A 23,888-nucleotide genomic window follows, 5' to 3' on the forward strand; every position below is an offset into this window, starting at 1 on the left:
ATCTTGCGGGAAAACAATCCAAACATCGCGATACTTCAGCAGCTATTCGCTGCCTCTTGCAGTCGCAGGCCCTGCTGTTGAGCAGCCACGCAGTTGGAAAAACTCAGGTAAGAGTTTTAATTTAAGGTGAATATACTCCAGAATTATCTTTTGTAGCTGATATATAAGTTCTGACCGGTTAAACGCATCTGTGGTTCTAGTTTTTATTTCAGAAAGCGGAAATTAAGCTCTAAACGACGTTAGCATTAGCTTTAGCATGTGTGAGCAGACTGTTCTCTATGATGTTAGCTGGGAATGCTAAAGTTAGAGCTGGTCTCTAATATCAAGCACGGAGTTACTGTGGTAGTTGTGTTTACGTTAAGGTTAGTATTGATCTGTGGCTCTGAAATGATTTATCAATGACTATTGGAAGCTGTGAGCTAGCTCCGTTAGCATCACAGTGATCTTAGCCTCCATTTAAATCTGTGGTTTAGACACAGAGCTGATTTACATCTGTACACAAATTAGAGAGGGTTACACGGTTTTTGTACCACTGCTAACCTCTGTATTTACATCTAAACTGAAGGCCAGATCATGTTCTGGTCAGTCATCCCTCCTCCTTTATAATAACCAGATCTAGACTGTTCTCCATCAGGCTTTTCTACCTGTGATAGAGCTTTATGTAGGTAATCTCATCTCTCTGGCTCTCCTTCGGTCCTCAGAGCGCCTCTCTGCCCTCATTGTTCATTTTCTCCTCCTTGTCTGAGGTGAACTGTGACCCTGAGGGGCCTTCTCTGTCTCCTATATTCTTTAATTTCCTTCATGTCCCTGTAATCACAGCATACCTCTGTTCAGGTGACTCAATCTCAGTGGTTATCCCTCCGTTTGCTGCACATGCTCAGTGCCTCTCCTTGTCTGCTCATGTCTCATTAGAGGCGTATGTCTGCCTCATTGTGTTTCAACAGAAATCAGACGTTCTCCAGAGAAGAGGAGCTCACCTGTTCACTTCGTCTATTCTTTAACCCAGACTTAAACAGACATTTACCTTTAAAACAGACATTTTTCTGCTTGTTTTGTCTTCATCTTGACTCGTCTGCACTGAAACGTCCAAATCCAGAGAGTGTTGTCTCTTACTGACGGCATGTCTCAGAAGCCGCAGTCCGACGGTGGTCAGAAACACTTTGCGGTGGGTCGGGGGCTCCTGGCCGCTGCAGAGACCTTGAACTTCAACATGAATGAACAGCGACCCGCCCGTCAGGCGGGGGGCATGGCCTCAGGGATGGGGGTGGGTGGCGGTGCCATGGAGGGCAACAACGGCAGCGCCCAGATGTCCCGGCTTGGCAGTGGCAACAATCTTGGCAGCACCATGAAGCTCTTTGCGAGTTTAGGGCTGTCGCCCTCTGACCTGGACGCTCTCGCTGAGATCCCTGAAGAGGACATCAGTGTGGAGACGCTGCCGCACATCCTCAGGCAGCTCAAGAGTCGCAAAGGAGATGTGGGGAAGCGTAGACCGGTGTCCTCCATGTCTTCCGAGGTTGGGTATCAAGAAGGAAGAGACAGCTGGGCTCCTTCTCTGAGTCAGACTAACTTTGGGTACAGTTCCCTGCAGGATGCCGCTCCAAGCTATGGTATGAATTACAGCGGGGCCAGTGGTGGGAGCAGGGAGAGGCTGTTCTCTGAGCTCTCCCAGCGCGATTCCTACGGCGGCCTCGGCATGGGCACGCCCTCCTCTGACCCCCTCTTTATGCCGCGGAGGATCGGCCCCCCGCCTCACAGAAAAGTCCAAGACTTCTTGGGAGTCATGCCCCCCACTTTCCCCCATGTGTGCTCTCTTTGTGACTTTGACGTTCGCACCATCATGGTGAGTACCATCCAGCCTCCTTCCTCTCTTCTTCTCGGACTAACGGTTAAAGTTTCTGCTCAGGCACCTGTGCTCAGCTTGGTTATCATCTCGGAGGTCTGCTTCACATAATTTCTTGTTTTAATCACCTTACAGCATGTTCTTGAGTTTCGGACATATGAAACTCTGCAGTAGTAAAGAGTCAGATTCTTCAGCCATCATCAGTTGTAGTCGACCCTGAAATAAGCTCTTGTTGTTACCTGCTCTCCATGTCAGCTTCCTCCAGGTAGATAATCTACGGTGCTGCGAGGAAGTATCTGCCCCCTTCCTTATTCCTTTTATTCACATCTGTCATGCTTAAATGTTTCAGGTCATTGAACTAATTTTCATATTAGACAGAGAAAACCCGAGTAAATACTAAAGTCAGTGTTTAAATGATGATTTCATTCATTAAGGGATAAATCATCCACACCTACCTGGTCCTATGTGGAAAACTTATGGCTACCTAAACCATTAACTGGTTGTTCCATCCTTGGCAGCAACAGCTGCAAAAAAGTGTTTGTGATAACTGTCAGTGAGTCTTTCACATCACTGTGGAGGATTGTTGTCCCATTCTTCTCTGCAGAATTGTTTTAATCCAGCCATATTGGAAGGTTTTCCAGCGTGAATGGCCTATTTAAGGTCATGCAACAGGATCCCAATCAGATTTGAGTCCAGACTTTCACTAGACCCCTCCAAAACCCTCATTTAGTTTTGTAGTTTGCTGGCGTGCTGGTCAGTCCTCAGACTATTTTCCTGGAAGTCTTGGGGATCATCAGGATGTTTTTAGTCAAATGTGAGACGAGTCTTTGTGTTCTTTTTGGTCAGCAGTGGTTTTGGCCTTGGAACTCTCCCATGATGCCATAGTTGCTCAGTCTCTTTCTGATTGTTGAATCATGACCTCTGACCTTAACTGAGTCAGTGAGGCCTGCAGGTCTTTAGATGTTCTTTGTTCTTTTGGGACCTCCTGAATGAGTTGTCCATGCGCTCTTGGAGTCATGTTGGTAGGCCGGCCACTCCTGGGAAGGTTCACCACTGTTCACAGTTTTCCCCATTTGTGGATAATGGCTCTTAGCATGGTTAACTGGAGTCCCAAAGCCTTAGAAATGCCTTTGCAACCTTTCAGACCAATATTGCATTTACTCAGTTTTTCTTTGTCTAATATTTAAATTAGTCTCATGATCTAAAACATTCAAGTGTGACAGATCTACACAGAAATTAGAAATCAGGAAGGGGGAATGAACTTTCTCACTGCTTTGTAACTTCATGATGAAGATCGACCCCACTCACCTGTGCTGCATTTCAGGACAATGTTTTTTTTTTCCATGAGAATTAGTACCAACTAACCTGACTCACCCCGGACCAATCAGAATCCCTTAACATGATGACATCACAGATTCTCTTTTTATACTCCTGAACCTCAGATTTAGCTGTCAACCAGCTGGTCCAAACTTTGAAGGCCTTTTTACAGATAAATAACTTCATAATTGCCTCTCTTCATGATTCCAATATGGAAAAATAACATACATGTAATCTAAATATTAAAACGGTTGCATATCTGGCTTTGATTGTGATGTCCCAAAAACTGGATGTTCATCAGACTTGACCATCTCTCCCTAAACCCCTCTATAATCAAAAGATGATGATGATGCATCTCTCATTATCATTATAATAGTACTACCTATAATACTGGGCTCTTTGGGACTGTAAAGGTGCATTTCCACTTAGTCATCTGGTTTGGTTCAGTACGGTCTGGTGCTGTAAACTCTGATCTTCCTTGTGTTTCCACTTGGTAGAACCGTTTTTTATTAGTTTAACCAGGATTATTCCCACTGAGGTACCAAAGCATGTTTTATTAGGGTCTTGTCCAAGACATAAGAAGGACATGAGAAGCTCCACACATGTGACAAATAAAGACTACATCAGCCAACCAATCAGCAGCTTTCAGCAGAAAATCATGCACATACACTGGTCAAATGTTTCTTAACTCTGGTTTTAAAATATCCCAAATAGGGCTGAACTATTTGCAAAATAATCTAATTGTGATTTTCTTCCCCAATATTGCCATTGTGATTTTTTATGTAACTGTTATTATGTTCCTCATCTTGTGTAGTTTTTTTAACAAATTACAACAAAAAAATCTAGAGTTTACTTGCCAGAGAAAAGCTCCCTGTGTTAGTCAAGTGGCATGCTTTGACTTTCTAGCTAGGAACCTCTGTATGGATAGATACTTTTATAAGAATGTGTATTAAAAACAGTGAAATTACTTCAGTAACAATTATCCATAGTAGCATGAATTTCAATATGAGGATGCAGCTATATGCTATAAAGGAGGTGGCTGGGGCGGAGGTATGATTTCTGTGAACTAAGTTTCATCAATACCAGATGAATGAACTAGAGCAGAACGATAAAAAATATCACATTGGAATTATTTTTGCATTTATTGAAAATTTTTTACCCATTGCTTTATTGAAGGATCATATTTTTTTGTCACTTTTTTGATGAAGAAAAACATACATAAAACAAGAAAAGGAGGATTTTGTAAATTAATCCAAAAAGAGGAACACCTGTTTGCATAATGTGCATAAAATCTCTCCTGCTGCAAACATTGATGAATTAAACTGGTATTTTGACACGTTTCAAGTTAAAGAAACAGGCTATTGCAACTTCTGCGATTTTTAAATTGCAGCAGGCCATATTGCGATGTAATCTAATTTGCAATTGATAGCCCAGCTCTACTCCCAAACTAATGTCAAGTTGAAGATGACCCTGTAGGTCTGATCAAGATGATGTAGCAAAAACGTTAAAAACTCCTTTATCAGAGACAGGACCACTTTAAGGAACTTCATATAGGGCTGAACAATTTGAGAAATTTTTTTATCCCCAATATTGCGATTGCGATTTAATATGCAATTATTTTTAGTTTCCTCATCTTATGTATTATTCAACAAACTTAAGCAATAAATCATTCTGTATTATAACCAATACAATATTAGATAAATTACACTAGGGTGACAGATTAAAAAAAAAAACATCTAATTGGGATTTTGGCTCATAAAGCAAATTTTACATCGATTGGTATACTGAAGGGATAATAATTTTTTTTATGCTATTCTCATTTTGGTTAAGAAAATCATATGCATGATCAGGAAAAGTTGGGTTTTGGTAAACTATTTAGAAAATAGTTGTGTTTGTATGCACAATGTGTAGAGCATGAAATCTCTGCTGCAAAAACTTGTATCAAAGTGGTATTTTGACACATTTCAGTATAAAAAAGAGATGCTGCACTGTCTGCGATTTGAAAATTACGGCAGGTCATATTGTGATTTAATCTCATTTGCAATTAATTGCCCAGCCCTAATTTCATACATGATAAATCCATGAGAACTGAGATACTGAAAGCTTTAAGAGTCCATAGCCAGCAGAAATAATAAAGTAGATCATGTAATACAGCTTTAGAAAGAAAGATTTATGATCCATCCTTCTGACGCACTAGGAAGACCAAACCAACTTTCTTAGTCCAAACAATGATGGGGTCAAAAACCCAGAGCAGCAAGACAGCATGGCACACTGAGTCCAACATTTCAGAGAGGATGATGGAGAATGCTAAGGATATCACCATGATTAGTTACAGACAAACTGTTTAAAAGTTTCATCCTTGCATCAAAACAAAAACTGTGTACATTCTTAATAGAAATAGTGAATAAAATCCTAGTATGTTCTTTGGAGTCAGTGGATTTTATGATGCTGTTTAAGATCTTTGTAGCTGTTGACTGGGGTTAGTGGGATACTGCTGGGATATTTTCTCATTCCCTCCAAAGTTTGCAGTGTTGCAGTGCTATGTGCTGACATCTACAAAACAAAAGCATCATCTGAATTAATTAAAATGGAGGGAATATTTACACATTGTGTGTTTGTCCACTATTACCACGGTCACAGAGGGAATGATGGTTCTTTTGATCAATCAGCTGATTGCATTGTGTCTAACACCCTGTTTCATACAGGTATGCTCCAACAGGAGAGGGTAAAAAAGTAGGACAGTAAAGATCAGTTATTTTGGGACCATTCCTGACTTTACTGTACTGTACCAAACTGAACCAGCCTGCTTAGTAACGACGCACCATCCGTCCCATCTCAGCTGGTAAAGACAGATTATTCACCAGCAGACAGTATATTTAATTTTTACTGCATTACCCCCAGGAACTTCAGGAAACACCTCACAGAGAAACGGAATGCTGTGCTTCATTCTATTTCTTACACCATCCTGTGTCATATGGACTTAATGACCCTGAGACCTGGCTTTTGTGTTGACCAAACCACCCTCAGGCTTTACATTTAGGTGAAATATTCCTAAAAATGGCTCAGACAGGTTGTGTAGTAACTCTCTGACTGTGTAGGAGTGGAACCAGCACACTGACGGACTTCGACATGCTGAGAACAGACGTCTGCTGCTCGACATGTAAGTCACTCAGACACGCAGTGATACTGCTGGTGTTTTACTGATGTTTGGAGCTTTAATCATGGTAAATGTTTTTTTTTTCTGTCTAGGTATCCGGACTGGGATCCTGGTATGCCATCCAGCAGAGGGTAAGAATATCCCACACTGACCTCAGGCTGGAATATTCTAGTTTTAGATCTGATTAGATGGAGCTAACAGTAGTGAATTGTGCTCACATGGAGCTATTCCTGTGACAGAATCTTCATTTAAAAGGAAAAAAATTGTATTTTTAAACCTGAACCCTGTTTTTGTAATATTTGTAACTGCCAAATTCCACATACTCTGTGTCCACAGTGTGTACACTCTGAGCAGATCATTCCCTTTTCAGTCAATCTTTGTAGTTTCACCATCCTGTCAATTTCAAAATAAAACACCATGTACAACCTGCTTATCATTTATTCAACAATGAACCAACATTACATCAAAAGAAGAGGCAAGTGAACAGCGGGTCAGCCCCCGACAGGCAAAGAAACGTGCTGTTTTTGTCTTTATTCCTGTGTGATCATGTGATCCATCTGCTCTGTACTGAGCTGCTTGCCACTTCAGGAATGGACCCAGTGGGCAAGGTAGCACACCATCAATCAGAACTGAGTGAGTGGAACGCTGCAGACATGGACTGTGTGGAAATGTGTGGGTAACAGACTTCCAGAGTCGTAGGATTATTAGGATGTCTGCTGCAGCAGTGAAACAGGCAGGAATGCCCACAACATGGGCTTTAATGGATCAGAGGTTGTCCATGAACAAAAAAATCACCCTCCTCTTTAAAGAAGCGCCATGTTCGAAGGGATCCTTGCTCTAACATTGTCACACCTGTAGAATAATCATCAGATATCATCAGCTGTTTAGTGTGAAGTTAGAGAACAAAGCTGTTTGATAACCAACTAATCCTGTGTCTTTTCTTCTCAGTGGTGGTCTTCTGGAGACCCCGAACCTGGCTCCAGGACTGCTGGGACCCGCCCCCATGTCATCAGCCAAAGCAGCAGGAGGGATGTCCTCCAGCTGGGGTAGGACACAAGGATTGTATTATTTCCTCTGTGCTCAGAATGAACTGATCTGACTTCTCTGTAGGAGAAAATCATTTCTAACATGTAGCTTGTCTAACTTACCTTTGGAACGGTTGAGTTAACATTGTGTTGGTGTTTTTTTGTCAGGAGGCGGTGCAGGTCTGTCAGGGAAGAACCAGCTGGGACAAACTACGGTCAGTCTGTGCTCTTCAGTCATTAATACAACCAACCAATCTTATAAACATATGGTTACAACCCTCAGTTATTAGATTAGTGCCAACTATGCCTACTGTTTAGACAACAGAAGTCCTAAACATCCCCACCTTTACCAACATTCCATCCTTGCCTTTGAAATTGGTGTCTCTCTTTTTAATTTAGAAAACATTCCATTCTTGCCTTGTTAGATGATGTCATCTGTTAAAGTTGTAAAACATTGTTTCTTTCCCTTTGGAGATGATACCATCTTTTAAAGTTTATAAAACATTCCATCCTGGCCACTGACGATGGTTTCATCTATTAAAGTTTATAAAATCTTTAAACCAAACTTTTTAAGGATTAGAAAACATTCCATCACTGACATATAAAATACATACAAGATGCCACTCATCAAAGTTTATAAAACATTCCATCCTTCTGTTTGAGTATGTCATTCTACATTTATAAAACATTCTATCCTTGCATATGAAAACATTGCCATACTTTAGAGTTAATAAAACATTCCATCCTTGCCTTTGAAGATGTCACCCTTTCAGGCCTATAAAATATTCCACCCTTGACTTTGAATGTCATCCTTTAAAGTTTATAAAACATTCCATCCCTGCCTTCCAAAGATGATGTCACTCTATAAAGTTAAACTTTCTATCCTTGCCTTTGAGGACATTGTCATCCTTTAACAATAGTGCATTCCAACATTGAAGACAAAATAATCTTTTAAAGCTTACAAAATATTCCATCCTTGCCTTTAAAGACGATGTTACCTTTTAAAAATTTTTAAAACATTCATCATGGCCTATAAAAATGTCATCTTAAGTTTATCAAAAAATCCATCCCTGCCTTTGAGGATGATGTCATCTCAAGTCTATTAAACAATCCATCCCTGCATTTGAAGATGATGTCATCTTAAGTCTATTAAACAATCCATCCTTGCATTTGAAGATGATGTCATCCAAAGTTTATCAGACATTTTATCATTGCCTCTGAAAGTGATGTCATCTGAAGTTTAGCAGACATTCCACCTCTGACTTTGAGGATGATGTCATATAAAGTTGATTAAACATTCCATCCTTGCCTTTGGGGATGATGTCATATAAAGTTGATAAAATATTCCATCCTTGTCTTTGGGGATGTCATATAAAACTGATAAGCATTCCATCCTCACTTTTGGGAATGATGTCATCTACATTTGTAAGACACTCCATCCTTGCCTTTGAAGATGTCGTCTAAAGTTTATAAGACATTCCATACTTGCCTTTGAAGAAGATGTCATCTAAATTTTTTTAAGACGTTCCATCCTTGTCATTGAGGATGACGTCATATAAAGCTGTTAGCATTCCATCCTTGCCTTTGAAGATGTCATCTAAAGTTCATAAGACATTCCATCCTTAGTTGAAACATGAAGTTTAGCAGTTAAAATTGCTCTTTCAAATATTAAACAATGTATGATGCACATGCGTGTAATTTTATTTATAAAAACAACTATTATGTAAGAGAAGTCTGTAAGAACAATAAATGTGATGTAGAAACTGTCTTAAATGTTTCATTCTTTATTGTTTGACCTGTTTAATTTAAAAGCATCTTAAACAGAGTCAGATCCTCCTTTTGGTCACTGAATCTGATTCTGGCACAAATAGAGTAAAAATACCTGCATGGTTAATGATTCATGTAAGCTGCAATGTTGTGGGTCGTTTGTACAAAGTGTGCATGTGTGGTGGGTGTGCTCAAAGGTCTTTTCCCACATGTTGGTTCATGTTCCTGCTGAAGCACATGGTGGACAAATAAAGGTGAAAATGCCGCTGTGATCTCTGATCAAACTAATGATGGATGTTTTCTGCCGTCAGCTGAGGAGCAGGGTCGTGGTGGTGAAGTACGACAGGAAGCCGCTCAGCACCAAGACGCTGTTCGCCTTTGCCGAGCCGTTTGGCATCATGAGGGAGCACCTGGTGCTGAAGAACAAGGTGAGAGTGACATCATCATCTATGGGTGAACAGTAGTGCTGAGTAATTAATCAGGTTTTTACTTTATGATTCAGTTAGATCTCTAATTATTAAGACAGTCACATTTTGTGATTTGAAAATCATTGTTTTTATTTACATTTTGCACAGTTTGGTACTGGGATTGTAAAACAATCGGGATGTGTCTGAAGTGTAGATTTTCTGCTTTGGTTTCACAAACATGTCATGTTCCTTATAAGAATTCCAGCCCTTTCCTTCAGAGGACCTCCGTTAACTGAGGTTAAGTTATTTTTCTCTGTTAGGCCTTCTTTGAGATGAGCAGTCACGAGGAGGCTCTGGACATGGTCAGCTACTACGAGCAGAACCCAGCGTCCCTGTACGGCAAACCACTGACCATCTACCTGTCCAAGAGGCTGTTGGTCATCGAGGTTAGCATGCCCTTCTTCACAACTCTGCTGAAGACGACGCGTTAAAACATATCAAACTGGCCCTGACTGTCTGGTTTTTTTGTGTTTGGCCCTCAGAAAGATGACCGGGCGTCAGACAGGCCGTCAGACAGACCGTCAGACAGACTGACCAGAGACATCAGAGGTTATGACAGCCAGGTGGTTTTCTTCTCCAACCTGCCCAGAGAGGAGGAGAAAAAGATGGAGCTGCTGACCATTGCTGCACGCTTCGGCATCGTGGAGAAACACCTCTTTCTAACTGACCAGGTAAAGGTGGATTTTAGACCCACATGACTCTGTCTTAACTTGTCTTGAGTTGAGTCATCATTTCAGTCAAACCACTACTTCATCTCTATCAGAATTGAAACACACATGTACCAACAATCTTTTCCTTGTGTTGTTGGCAACTTTTGGAAAAGTGGATGGAGTGGCTAGACCCTTTATTTTGATGATAATGTCATCCTTTAAAGTTTATAACATATTAAACCTTTGATGATGATGTCATGAGAGAAAAACTTTTTAGCAATATTTGAGTTTTTTTTTTTTTAATTTTGGGTGTTTCCATTACCAGTTTTTTATTGTGCTATTTAGATTTTGCACATTTCTAAGGGTAATGACTTCTGTTATCAGGTCATCTCTGATGGTGGATTGTTCATTCAGAGTATGGAGGGATGGACTAAAGTGATGTCACTGGTATCACTAATGCCAAATTCATATAGGGCCTTTTTACGACACAGCTATCCCTACACACAGTCTCTAAAAAACCCTGAATGTGTTCCTTTATATGGTGAATGTCCAGGATCCTGTCTGTGAATCAGAAATTAAACCTTGCAGTCTCAAAATGGATGTTTGAATTTTACATTTTCCCCTCCTGTAATTTAGAAAAGAAGTTAACCTATTCCAAACCATTAGAAGTTTTACTAATGGCGCCTCTGTCTGTGTTTGAGCAGGCGTTCATCCAGCTGGGGACCCCCGAGGACGCACACATGCTGGTTAAATATTACAGCCAGAACCCGCTCACCATTAAAGGACGATCCATCCGCCTCAACATCTGCACCAAGTACAAGACCCTGAAGTGAGTACATGACTATTACTTACTCCTGTAGAACCAACCCTTCAGAGCCCTTTATTCAGATATAAACCTCAGTCAGGGTCCAAGTCTGGACATTTTAGCACTAAGTATTTAAATTTGACTTTTTTTCCATGGCCACTGGTAGCAGTCCAAAGTTGCAATTCACGCTCCACCAATCACAGATGATGCGCTAAACCATATCTTTCTCAAAATGAGGTTTTTACCATTCCAATAGAGCAGTGTTACTCAACCCTGCTCAACCAAAGAGCCAAACTGTTGAAAAATACCTCTGCAAGAGCTACAATCTAAGTGGTGAAAAGTGGCAAAAATGGCTTGAAGTAGCAATAAAATAAATGAAAGATGGCAAAAATGGGGTTAAAAAGTAGAAAAAGATGAGTGTGAAGTTATAAAAAAAATGAGTTACAGGTGGCAAGAAATGGTCCAAAAGTGGCAAAAACAAGGGGAAAATATGAGTGAAAAGTGACTAAAATGGGTAAAAAGCAGTCAAGGGTGGCAAGAATGGGCAAAAAAAAAGGAAACAAGTGGTATTTAATGGCAAAAGGCAGCTTAAATGGGCAAAAAATGGTGGAAAAGGCAAAAATGGGATAAAAGTGGCTAAAAGAAGAGGCAAAAATTGGGCAAAAAGAAGGAAACTACTAGCAATTAATGGCAAAAGGTAGCTTAAATGGGCGAAAAGTGGCAAAAAAAAAATGTGAAAATGGGCAAAAATGGCAAAAAGAATAAGCAAAAATGGTGAAAAAGGAAACAAGTGTATTTTAATGGCAAAAGGTTGCTTAAATAGGCAAGAAATGGTGAAAAGGTCAAAAATGGGGAAAAAGTGGTTTTTAATGGCAAAAGGTAGCTTAAATGGGTGAAAAGTGGCAAAAATGATATAAAGGGGCAAAAAGTTTCCTTTTAAAGGTTTTCTGGGGAATAATATTTAAAATAAGACATAAAAGAGACACAAGAGAGCCACACGTTCGGTATCACTGCAATAGAGTCTCCTCAATACCCATCTGTCCTGGTTTCTCCCTCAGCTAGCTCCTGGTAAGTCCACCTTGAATATTTCTGGCATTATGACTAATAATCAGATCTAAACGTGGCAAAGACTGAGTGATGTTGTGGCTGATTAGGGACAGTAGGAATGAGGGCATGGGCATGTCCTGTCCCCCCTACCAGGTGTGAAGTCATCAAAGGCATTTCTTTAGTTACTCTTTAAACAGATTAATTATCAAAATAAAACCCTTATCTGGTAAATACTGTTAGCAGCATTTCAGTTCCTTAATGTTGCCAACCCTTTCAATGCAATTTAGACAATCTGTAGGATTCTCCTACAATTTGTGTAGATTTATTTGTTTGCAACATTTCTGAACCATCATAGAGACATCAAAGATATGTGATGTTATCAAAGGCATTTCTTAGCTGAACCTCACATTGACATGATAAATGTAGGAGTGGGGGAGTGGTTGAAGATGTTCTCTAATGCCGGATCTTGACTCCATCAGTGTGAACCGGAGGCAGGGAGGTGCAGCAGGAGACAGTCGAGGCGCAGCAGGAGATGGTCGAGGTGCAGCAGGAGACGGTCGAGGCCAGAGGAGCAGCAGACCTCACACCACCTCCTCCTCCTCTGGAACCAGGACCTCCTCCAGCTCCCTCAGGACCTCCTCATCCAAATCCTCGTCCAGCTCCAGGAGCAGAGAGGAGAGGAAGAAGAAGGAGGAGGAGGAGAACAAAACTAAGCCAGAGGAGAAACCTGCAGCAGAAGAAAAGAAAGAGGAGAAGGAGGAGGAGGAGGAGGAGGAGGTTTCTGGGGTGATGGAGGGGGAGGAAGAAGGAGGGGAGGAGCAGGTTGACAATGGAGATGCAGAGGGAGAGGAGCCGGAGGGAGCAGAGACGGTGGAGGAGACAGAGGAAGCCAAACAGGAGGAGGTGAGAAACATGAAAACTGATGTGATCAGCTGACTAACTTTAACCTAATAGGACGGTTAATTATGTTGAAATGCCGAGGCATTTCAACTTATTGTTCTTCTATAACTTTATTGTTCTTCTTCCGTATTCTTCTGTATGTTCTTTGGCACTTTTCAGTCTCCACAGTTTGTCCGATTTTCACAGTTCAACTTTTATCATGTTCAGCTTGTTCAGGAGAAGTGTGCTTGTATTTTTCACATTTCTAACCCTTTTACTTTTTACAAAATTTAACATTTTCCACATTTTTTGGCCCATTTAAAATAAATAGAGGATTTTTGCAGTTCTGCCTAAAACTGCTTCAACTTTGAGATTCTACAGATTCTGCATACTTCAACTTACACGCTTCATTTTTGTTTTAAAACGTAGACAAACTCTTCAGCAATTTAACATGTACTCAGCTTTTAGCTATCTTCTACAGTTTTTGAGATTTCACAGTTTAAGCAACACAAACTTTTGGGGTTTTACACAAAAAAGTCAGACCTTGGAGTGGGTGACATCATCAGTCAGAGTGGAGCAGCCTGCTTTTCAAACAGAAGACATCTCCGAACAAACATCTATAAAACCCACAAACTTCACTCCACAGACATAAAAAAGACATCAAAACGGAGGAAATCTTGTCCTGCTACCGTCAAACCAAGAACCAAAGCCATATCATGCACAGTTTTGGCGTGAGAGGACCAACTTTCCCAAGTATGAGGAGCTGCTGCAATGTTACAGATTTTGACACTCTGCTCATATGAGTCAGAAAGAAGCCCTTTTTTATCCTACTCTTGTAGCATGATTTTTCGCTTCCCAGACATAAAAAAACATATCACCATGTTTGTCAGCTTCTGCTGATTCTTACGATACCTTTGCTTTTCAGCTAGGTTTTACAAATACATCGTAAATTGACGTTGTTTGAGTGCATGTTCTGAGTTCTCAACATTGTTTTCTGAGCCTACATTAACAGAAACTAACAGGTGTGGCTAATTTTCTTTTATCTCAGCTGTGATGTCATATAGACATTCGTTATCAAAGTAACCTAGGAGTCCTACAGACAAATACATACACAAAGACATGCTTTAACAATCTCCATAACTTAAACATACATGTTGCTTTAATTCAGCAATTTTAAAGCTGTCATCTTCACATTTTAAACACACACACACACACACACACACACACACCTTCATACAGACACACACCTTCATACAGACACACACCTTCATACAGACACACACACACCTTCATACAGACACACACCTTCATACAGACACACACCTTCATACAGACACACACACACCTTCATACAGACACACACCTTCATACAGACACACACACACCTTCATACAGACACACACCTTCATACAGACACACACCTTCATACAGACACACACCTTCATACAGACACACACCTTCATACAGACACACACCTTCATACAGACACACACACCTTCATACAGACACACACACACCTTCATACAGACACACACACACCTTCATACAGACACACACCTTCATACAGTTCATACAGTTGTGAGTCATTCCACATTTCACTTCCTTCCAACTTTTCTTTTATGTTTCATAATGATACAGCTCTGCTAACACATTTAAGACATCTGCTACTGATTTTGCTCTTTGTAATTTTAGGCTTTTCATAAGTTTAACTGTTTCACCCGTTAATTATACCTTTGTATTTTCAGCTTTGTTTCACTGCTTTTAGCAGTTTTATTTCACATTTTCTCATTTTCTCCATCAGCCTCAGCATTTCAACGCATTTGCTGCAAGGAAATGCAGTTTCTCTAATTCAAACTGCTTTCAAACATTTTTAACGTTCTACTGCTTTTTTATGTAGATTTTTTTTAGAAGCCCTTTTCCTGCTTTTACGGATAAATATAACAGATCTATACATCAGTTTCACACAATTTGTCTCTAATTTCCTTCCTAACTTATACAAACATTTCACTCATTTCAACCACTGGTCTCACATTTTTGATACTTTTTGTCCTATTTTGCAACTTTTTATCCCATCATTGCAGGTTTTTTCCAAATCTTTGCCACATTTGAGCAATTTTTCTGACTTTTCTGGTTAATTTTTGGCAATCTTTACTCATTTTTGCCACTTTTGACCCATTTTTTTCATCTTTTCACCAATTCGTAGCACTCTTTGCCATTTTTCATCTATAACCCACTCTTTTTGCCACGTTTGGACAATTTTTACCACCTTTAGCCTAATTTTTTGTCTCCCTTCATAATTATTCAGTTCTTTTCCAGTAAAGTTGTCTGAGTTTCATCTCTTTTATTTTCTGGTATCCTGACATTTGTCCTCATCATAAACTAAACTAAACACATTAAACAAAAATGAATAAGGTAAAATATTATGTCCTTAAGTACGGCGAAGAGGAGAACAAGCTGTCCTTTGGCGTCCATGTTGGTGGGCGGTCCCTGTACCCGAATTCACAGACTATCATCTGTGTCTCACTCTAACAGCGTTCCTGAACACAGACGACTTTGAACGAGATTTTTATGTTGACCTGGTTCTCTGCAGGCTCCTGGTGGTGATGATGTCACTGATGACACACCTGGGGAAGTGGGCGGGGCTGACGGCGAGATCGAGAAGGAGGCCGAGGCGGCGGTACCAACAGAAGCAGCAGACACTGATGAAGCTGAGAACAAAGAAGAACAGGAGAACGAAGAAGAACGGGAGAACACAGGAGAACCGAGTGTGGAACCAGGAGAGAGCTCAGAGATGATGGAGGAGTCTGAAGACCTGGTACGCTTTAATTCTGAAAGTGCGGGAGAGGAAGCATACCATTTCAGCATGAAAAAAGCTGCATCTTTGTGTTCCTGTTTCTAGGATCAGGACTTCCTGGAGAACATGGAGGACTTTGTGACGCTGGACGAGCTGGCTGAGGATGAAGATGAATCTAACAGAGATTCAGATGGCATCGGTAAGTGGTTTCAACATTTCTGATCTTCCTAGAGATGAAGCTGAAGCAGAGAGATTAACAGTCATCCTCCTCTCTGTCTCTTCTCTCCTGCAGACCACTCGAGGAAGGGGGTACGTACCTAAAGATTGTCTGATGGTTTAAAGACTGTAAATGAAGTTTCCGTTAAAGAGAATCTGCAGTCAGTAATGAGCTCGTGGCTATCTGCAGTGATTTTCTCCTCTTTGTCTTTCAGGGGATGAGGGTGGTCAACATCGTGGGCTTCAGACGAGGTTATAAATTCAAGGAGGAGCTGCTCTCACTGGCCAAGCCTTTTGGAAAAGTGGTCAAATACCTGATACTGGACCTGAAACCAGAGGTACACCTGAACTTAGTGTTTCAGTTCAAATACAGGTCAAACTGCTGGTAAAACACATTTATACCAACAATCCTCCCCTCTTGTTGACTCTCCTTTGTGGGCAACTTTTGTGAAAAGTTAGAAAAAAGGCCTGTGGAAGATTATATCCGGCTCACAAGATCATATTATATTTGTGTTATAACTGGCCCTCCAGTATGAGGTCTGCAGATTTCCTGCAGTTTAAGTTGTTAAGCCATAAAAATCTGAAAAAGTAAAGTGTAAGAAAGATTTCATAAAAAGTCAAGAATGTGGAGGAAAGGAATAAATTTGAGTTTTAATTTCATATTTTTAATTTTGCATCTCAAGATTACGACTCAAACTTAAGATTTTGACTTTTCATTTCATACTTTGACTTTTTCAGCTCATAATTTTGACTTTATATGTGTTTCCTTGTTTTCCAGGCGTATCTGCAGTTTGAGACTGAAGAAGAAGCTCGAGCCATGTCCAAGTTTTATTACAACACTAATGTGAAGGTGTCTGTGTGTGGCCGCCCTGTGAGGATCAGCCACTCTATGACCTACCCGACTGTCCAGGTAATCAGCTTCACTTCCTGTTCTATGTCGCATGGTTCTAGAGAAGCTCCTCACATCTTCAACTCCTGTAGAGTCTAGATCACTCTGCTGTTCTATGTCTCACGGTTCTAGAGGAGGTCTTCTCCAGCTTCACTTCTGTAGTGTATGGATCACTCTGCTGTTCTATGTCTCACGGTTCTAGAGGAGGTCTTCTCCAGCTTCACTTCCTGTAGTGTATGGATCACTCTGCTGTTCTATGTCTCACGGTTCTAGAGGAGGTCTTCTCCAGCTTTATTTCCTGTGGTGTATGGATCACTCTGGCTGTTTTCGAATTTGCCTACTATACTAGCAGTGCGTACTGATCTGCCCAAAATGTAGTATGCAGTATGCAGTAGGCGAACAAATGCGAAAGTTGCAGTATGCCAGAAATACCCGGATGACGTACTGATTCGGGAAAACTTCACAGTATGCATCAGACCAGTCTGCTTTGCCTACTGTTACCCACAATGCAAAGTGCCGGGTCAGAGTTCATAATAGCGGAGAGCGGCAGAACTTTCATCGGAGTGACTGACGGTTACAAAAAGTGCCATTACCTTTTACCTTTACCTTTTTAACGTGTACTACAGCGAAATAAGTTGTAATAGGGTCGCTGTTGTTTTTGTTTTGCCATTAAGGCTCGTAACGGCCGGAAAGGTGCTGTCAAGTGTGTCCATTCACTGCACTATACATGCTAGGCTAAAACAACAGCTATAAAAATCCCCAAAAATCAAATAAAAATGCTTCCCAGATTTTTTCTGTACGTAAATGGATGGAAAACAATGTGTGCGTTGTTTAATATTGACCAGGGTATGACGTTCTGTATACCGGAAACTAGCTAAACCAGGCCAAGCATACTACACAATAACGTCCGACTGGCATTCATACTGCATATAACTGTTGAATGCAGTACGCAGTGCACAATACATACTGCATACTGCGTTTGGCAGGAGTACGCAGTAGGCCAATTCAAAAACAGCCTCTGATGTTCTGTGTCTCACAGTTCTAGAGGAGCTCCTCTCATCTTCAGCTCCTGTAGTGTCTGGATCCTTCTACTGTTCTGTCTTACAGTTCTAGAGGAGGTCTTCTCCAGCTTCACTTTCTGTTGTCTGGATCACTCTGCTGTTCTATGTCTTACGGTTCTAGAGGAGCTCCTCTCACCTTCAGCTCCTGTAGAGTCTGGATCACTCTGATGTTCTATGTCTCACAGTTCTAGAGGAGCTCCTCTCATCTTCAGCTCCTGTAGTGTCTGGATCCTTCTACTGTTCTGTCTTACAGTTCTAGAGGAGGTCTTCTCCAGCTTCACTTTCTGTTGTCTGGATCACTCTGATGTTCTGTGTCTCACAGTTCTAGAGGAGGTCTTCTCCAGCTTCACTTCCTGTAGAGTCTGGATCCTTCTGCTGTTCTATGTCTTACGGTTCTAGAGGAGCTCCTCTCATCTTCAGCTCCTGTAGAGTCTGGATCACTCTGATGTTCTATGTCTCACAGTTCTAGAGGAGCTCCTCTTCAGCTTTACTTCCTGTAGAGTCAGAATGGACCTTACATAGGGATGTGTTTCATGGTTATCTCTTCAGGCTAATGTATTTTCATTGTGAGTGAATGTGTATTTCCTCCTTAGGTCTGTGTTAGATTTGATGGTCTTCCTCTGTGTTTTTGTGTTCAGTGTGGCTCCAGCACAGTGGTGTACCTCGGACAGATCCCCAGTAGTAAGTACACGGATGAGGCCATTATAAAACTGGCAGAGCCGTACGGGAAAATCAAGAAGTATTTCCTGAACCGGATCAAGAAAGAGGTACAGAACCAGGACAAAAGGGAGCTCATATTTTGTATATCAATTCTTAAAGTGACCCCGTCTATCTGATGTTTCTGTTCAGTGTTTCATCGAGATGGAGAGAGCCCAGGACGCCGAGAAAATGGCTGAAGACTGCAGAGTAAATCCACTGAAGTTCAGCGGGAAACGTCTGACAGTCTACGTCAGCAGGAAGTACAAACACCTCAAATACGGGTCAGTTTCCTCTCCAATAAATCAGTCAGCCCTGGTTTAATGGCACTAATTTATAACCAACATTATCTCTGGACATTTTAACAAGGACAGGTCTGGGCCGTAGGTCCAGTGTTATTTTATAACCTTTAATCCTGTACGTAAGTTTCTAAATACCTGGTTCATCATTAAACTTTCACCTGTTACTGTACAGGTACTTAGCTAACAGCTAACTTTTCACATCATTTCTTCACCAAATGTCTTGAGATTTCATGCAAATGGATGATCATGAGGTTGTGATTGATCTTGTTACATTATTATTTATTTAAATTTTTGCAGTGATCTTGCTTTTTTAAAGTCAGCTTACCCAGACAAGCTCCTGTCAAAGTCAACGTTTTCATCTATTTAAATCAAGTTTACAAGTGTCGGAAATTGGCAAAAATGGAGGGAGAAGGTCCAACATCCCCAGCTTCACCAACATTCTGTTCTCTGCCTTTTGATGTCATCCTTTAAAATGTACAAACCATTCCATCCTTGCCTGTGAACACAAAGCCAACATTTGAAGTATTTTTTAACTTTTGACCCTTACCTTTGAAGATGATGTCATCAAAGCTGATAAAACTTATCTTAATAGTATATCAGTGTGGTGGTGACAACATGAGGGAGAAAAGCTGTTAAAGAGGCACTGCTAGCATCTAAGCTGGTGTCTAATTAGCAATTTTATCAGCAGCAGAAAAATAAATGTTACATGATTTTTGACTTAAACTGTAACTTATTCCCATATTTATATATTAAATTCTATTTAAATGATCCACTCAAACTGTTTTCTTCTTCAGGCATCGATATCCGATCTCAAAGAGAGAATCCAGCAGCTCTCCTCCGAAATCAACCAGACATTCTGAAGAACCTCCAGCTAAAAAATCGAGGGAGGAGAAGAAAGATGAGGAGAAGAAAGATGAGGAGAAAGAGATGAAGGAAGAGGAGCAGAAGGAGGAGGAGATAGAGGAGCAGAAAGCTGAGGAGGAGAAGCCAGAGGAGGGGACCCAGAGTGCTGATGTCGATGAAAAGAAGGACGAAGGCTCAGCGGAGAATGTTCCAGAGGTTTCTGATCAGGGGGAGAAGATGAGCCAGGATGTGAGTCCCAGCCACGGTTAACACTAGCTGACATTAGAGAGTAGAGACCGCTCTGAACTCCACTGTTTACTTCAGCTTTAGACCTCATGTTCTGTAAAACGTCTCTCCATCAGGTTTATTTACTAAACACTAAACCACTGTTCTGATATCATGGATGAACTTAACAGGATGAGGGAGAAAAGCAGTTAAAAGTGGCCTTCACTGTTAATAGGAGAGCAGCTGGGATCAGATCTGATGGACCTTATTTAACTGTCCGATCAGTATCAGCTGGTTCACTCTAACATGGTCAGCAGTTGTTCTCTATTATCTGATGAACCGACCAATAGGAAGCAGCCAGAGGAAGGACCAATCATGTTAGCTCTGTTGTTGCAGTGCTGTTCTCCAGGAGCATTGATGTCACATACACACACACTCTCTGGCTCTCAGACTTTTAACGTGTGTGTATGTGATAGAATGTTGGGACTACGTTAGTGTGATCAGAGTAAACGTCTCCTGGAGAACAAGGTAGCTAACAGCCAGCAGAATATAATAAACATATATGGTATCCATGGTAACAGATAATCCTGTTCTGACTTTACATAGATTTCTGCATCTTTGAAAACTGTTGGAAATATTCATACATTTCTGTCACATGTGGGTGTTTTTAAAAACTGTCATAAATCACATCCATCTATCATGTTTCAATGGTTCAGACTGATGTTCTGTTAAAAACCTGCAGCTCTGTAATGATTGATGAACATGATTAACTGATTATGATTATGAGGTGATGAAGACTATGGCTGTGTGCTCCTCTGGGCTGCAGGAGGAGCAGGAGGAGGAGATTTCCACCAATCAGAATGGAGAAACAGAGGCTCCTCTACAGAACGAGTCTTCGTTGGTGTGTTTCAGATCAAATATTACCTTAAAAACTGAAATTATTGGATCTATTAAAGTTCTGATGGTGGCGGGAACATCAAGCATTTAGACGATCCAGAGGAGAGCATGAACGTCTGAATATTCATCACCCATCCATCATTCATCCATGTGTTTGAGAGTAAAACTAAAGTCTGACCCGGTTTAATTTGCTCTCAGCTGCAGGAGAACAAACAGGAAGCTCTGGAGGACGACATGGAGACGTCCACCAATGAGAACGGAGAGACTGAGGCTGCTCAAAACAAATCCAGTGTGGCTACTCTCCCGCTGCCCCCCCATGACCCAGAGACCCCCATCGGTGAGAAAACACAACAGTTAGTGGTTTAAGAGCTGCTTAGTCTGATTTTTGATTTCCACGGTCTGGTATGAGGGTGGAGGTTACCATGGAAACGTCATTCTTGTTAAACCAGATAACAGTTGGACTGATTAGGCCGACTGAAATAGTTCAAATAAAGCCCAGAGACTCTCGATACTACCAGACCGGTTTAGACCATCTGACTGTAGTTAACTTACTCAGATCAGTGCTTCTCAACCTGTGGGTCGGGGACCCCTACTGGGCCCCAGAGGGGATTTACTATAACTAACAATCATGGAGATGAATATTAAAGCATTTTGGTGATGTTACAGAAGCCTGATTAAAACTAAATTATAGTAAATTCTTCTAAAACTCTGAGTAACACTAATGTGTCTGTCATTTACCTTTATCAGAAATGTAAATGTATGAGTCTCATGGTTGTCAGGGGTTTTTGATGGCCTTAAAAGAATTAAAGGTCTTAAATCAAGCCGCAGCGTCCTACAGATTCTGGAAAGGCTGATTTAGACCAAAGCATACTTAATGAGCTTTTATTTTGAAGGATTTGGTTTTTAAACTCCCATATCAGGTCCAGACTGCTCTATTTTTTTATTTTCTATTTTCGTTACATTTCTGTCATGATTAAAAAACCTAAAGATTTTGGTTGTGATTAACCCTTAAGGAGGTGATTGTGAATCCTAATCACCGCTGATGGATTAAATCATAATCCCAGTATAGTTTAATCTCAGTCACTCATTATCGTCAGTTAGAGCAGATCTGTTACACACTAATGATGATGAAGGTGATTTTAGACTTCCTCTGTGATTAAAGAGGATCTGATGTTCATGATGACTGCATCACTCTTCAGGTTGTTTAGAGCACCAGGGTTCTAACGGCCGATGTTTAGTTCCAGTTCTCCGCCATTAAACTGTTTGTGTCCATGCAGGTGTGGAGCACGTGAAGATGGGTTATTACTGCCGTGTCTGTTTCCTGTTTTACTCCAATGAAGACTCAGCCAAGAAGACGCACTGCAGCACCAAATCACACTACGACAAGCTGCAGGTGAGACACTCGACCGTACACAAAGCTCCACCCACCCATTCCACCTGACAAGGTAACAGGACACTCCCAGTCTTCCTGTTCTTGTATTGGACCTAACTGAACTGACTGAACTAATATCTGACATAGGCTGACATTTACAGCCGAAGTAGGCCCACAGTTACAGCTGAAGTATGCCCGAGAATACAGCTGACATAGGATGACATTTACAGCCGACGCAAGCCGACATATACAGCTGAAGTAGGCTGACATTTACGGTTGACGTAGGATGACATTTACAGCCGATGTAGGCCGATATTTTTAGTCGACCTAGGCCCATCGTCTAGATGGAGTCTTCCTTCATACTGCACAGTTAAGCTGCTTCCACAACAGCTAAGTATGGTCCTGATCTCTAGAGACTGTGCTTGCCACTCAATTACATTCAGAATTCTAGCTTACTGCTTATTCTTGAAATATTGCATTCACATTTGGGAGGTGTGTTTTGGGCCATTATTCTGTTGTAGGATGAAGTTGGCCCTGATAAGTCCTGTCCAGGGGGCATGGTGTTGCAAAATTCTGATATTTTTCCTTCCTCCAGGTCCCTTCTACTCTGTACAAATCTCCTGTTTTACCACCTCCTTAGCACCCCAGACCATCATGCTGCCTCCACCATGCTTGACTGAGGTTTTCTTTTTTTTTTAAGGTTTATTTTGGGCATCTTTGTGCCTTTATTTGATAGAGGAGGATAGTGGATAGAGTCAGAAACAGGGATGAGAGTCAGGGAGAGACATGCAGTAAAGGGCCTCAAGCCAGATTCGAACCTCCGCATCCGCGTACATGGGGCGCGCTGTAACCACTCGGCCACCTGCACCCCTTGACTGATGGTTTTTAACACTGTTCTTGCAGCTTTTCATTTGTTCTGTGCCTCACAAATGTTCTTCTGTTTAATCCAAAGACCTCAAACTTGAACTCATCTGTCCACACCAGCTTCTTCTGGTCTTCCAGTGTCAAATCTCTGTGTTCTGAAGCCCGTCCTGGTCTTTTCTGTTTTATTGGCCAGTCTGAGATTTGACTTTTCTTGGCAGTTCTGCCATGAAGTCCAGCAATCCTGAATTTACTTTTGATGCTGATGTTTGACGGGTACTTCTGTATTTACTGAAGCATCTCTGTCTCCTTTTTCTGTCCTTGTTAGAGCCAGTTTGTGCTGCTTTCTGGATAAAATCATTTTTGAATTGCATGAAAGTGTTTTTCTTTGGAAAAACAAGTGTGTATCTGGGCCTGTGTCTCTTTTGTGAAACCCTGTAAGTTTTTGCTCGTCCTTATTTGGTCAGAAGGTGGAAGTGTCAGTCAAATGCACATTTAATTTCCTCACATTTTGCTGAAATCTGAGAACGTGTCAGACATTTCCTGTTTTCATCCTGATGGGATGAACGTTTTTCTCTGTTTCAGAAACATCTGGAGAAGGAGCAGGCTAAAGCAGAGAAGAAGAAAGGGAAGAAGAACTGAACCAATCAGATTTAATCCTGATTTTTGTTTTTATGTGTTTAAAGGTGTGATGCTGCAGAGACGTTTCAGTCCCTGTTCAACTTTGTTTTTGATTTTTTTTTATAAAATAAAACTCTGTGAAACATTTTTTGTTGTA

General features: G+C 41.1%; 1 protein-coding gene across 2 annotated transcripts; it reads left to right on the top strand.

Moving 5' to 3' along the window:
* The first annotated feature begins 39 nt into the window (after nucleotides 1-39).
* matr3l1.2 (matrin 3-like 1.2) lies at nucleotides 40-23,827 on the top strand. 2 transcript variants are annotated; one of them, XM_041797469.1, is made up of 23 exons: nucleotides 40-107; nucleotides 945-1,840; nucleotides 6,256-6,317; nucleotides 6,407-6,445; nucleotides 7,263-7,360; nucleotides 7,508-7,554; nucleotides 9,418-9,534; nucleotides 9,834-9,959; nucleotides 10,056-10,244; nucleotides 10,928-11,052; nucleotides 12,555-12,978; nucleotides 15,545-15,769; nucleotides 15,854-15,947; nucleotides 16,041-16,057; nucleotides 16,180-16,302; nucleotides 16,743-16,874; nucleotides 18,553-18,681; nucleotides 18,764-18,894; nucleotides 19,707-20,004; nucleotides 20,807-20,881; nucleotides 21,076-21,214; nucleotides 22,155-22,270; nucleotides 23,696-23,827. In XM_041797469.1, the coding sequence occupies exons 2-23, from the start codon at nucleotides 1,121-1,123 to the stop codon at nucleotides 23,750-23,752; spliced, it is 3,483 nt and encodes a 1,160-aa protein (XP_041653403.1). In that variant the 5' UTR covers nucleotides 40-107; nucleotides 945-1,120; the 3' UTR covers nucleotides 23,753-23,827. The 2 variants fall into 2 exon arrangements, with proteins under 2 accessions (XP_041653403.1, XP_041653404.1); XM_041797470.1 differs by lacking the exon at nucleotides 20,807-20,881.
* Nucleotides 23,828-23,888: the final 61 nt, after the last annotated feature.

This window comes from Cheilinus undulatus, linkage group 10, assembly GCF_018320785.1.
Source record: "Cheilinus undulatus linkage group 10, ASM1832078v1, whole genome shotgun sequence".
Classification (NCBI taxonomy): domain Eukaryota; kingdom Metazoa; phylum Chordata; class Actinopteri; order Labriformes; family Labridae; genus Cheilinus; species Cheilinus undulatus.

Bases quoted from the DNA above. Each gene is read 5' to 3' on its own strand.
- matr3l1.2 (XM_041797469.1), top strand. From the start codon at position 1,121: ATGTCTCAGAAGCCGCAGTCCGACGGTGGTCAGAAACACTTTGCGGTG. The intron at 6,318-6,406 runs GTAAGTCACTCA...TTTTCTGTCTAG, and splicing joins AGACGTCTGCTGCTCGACAT to GTATCCGGACTGGGATCCTG. The intron at 16,303-16,742 runs GTACACCTGAAC...CTTGTTTTCCAG, and splicing joins TACTGGACCTGAAACCAGAG to GCGTATCTGCAGTTTGAGAC.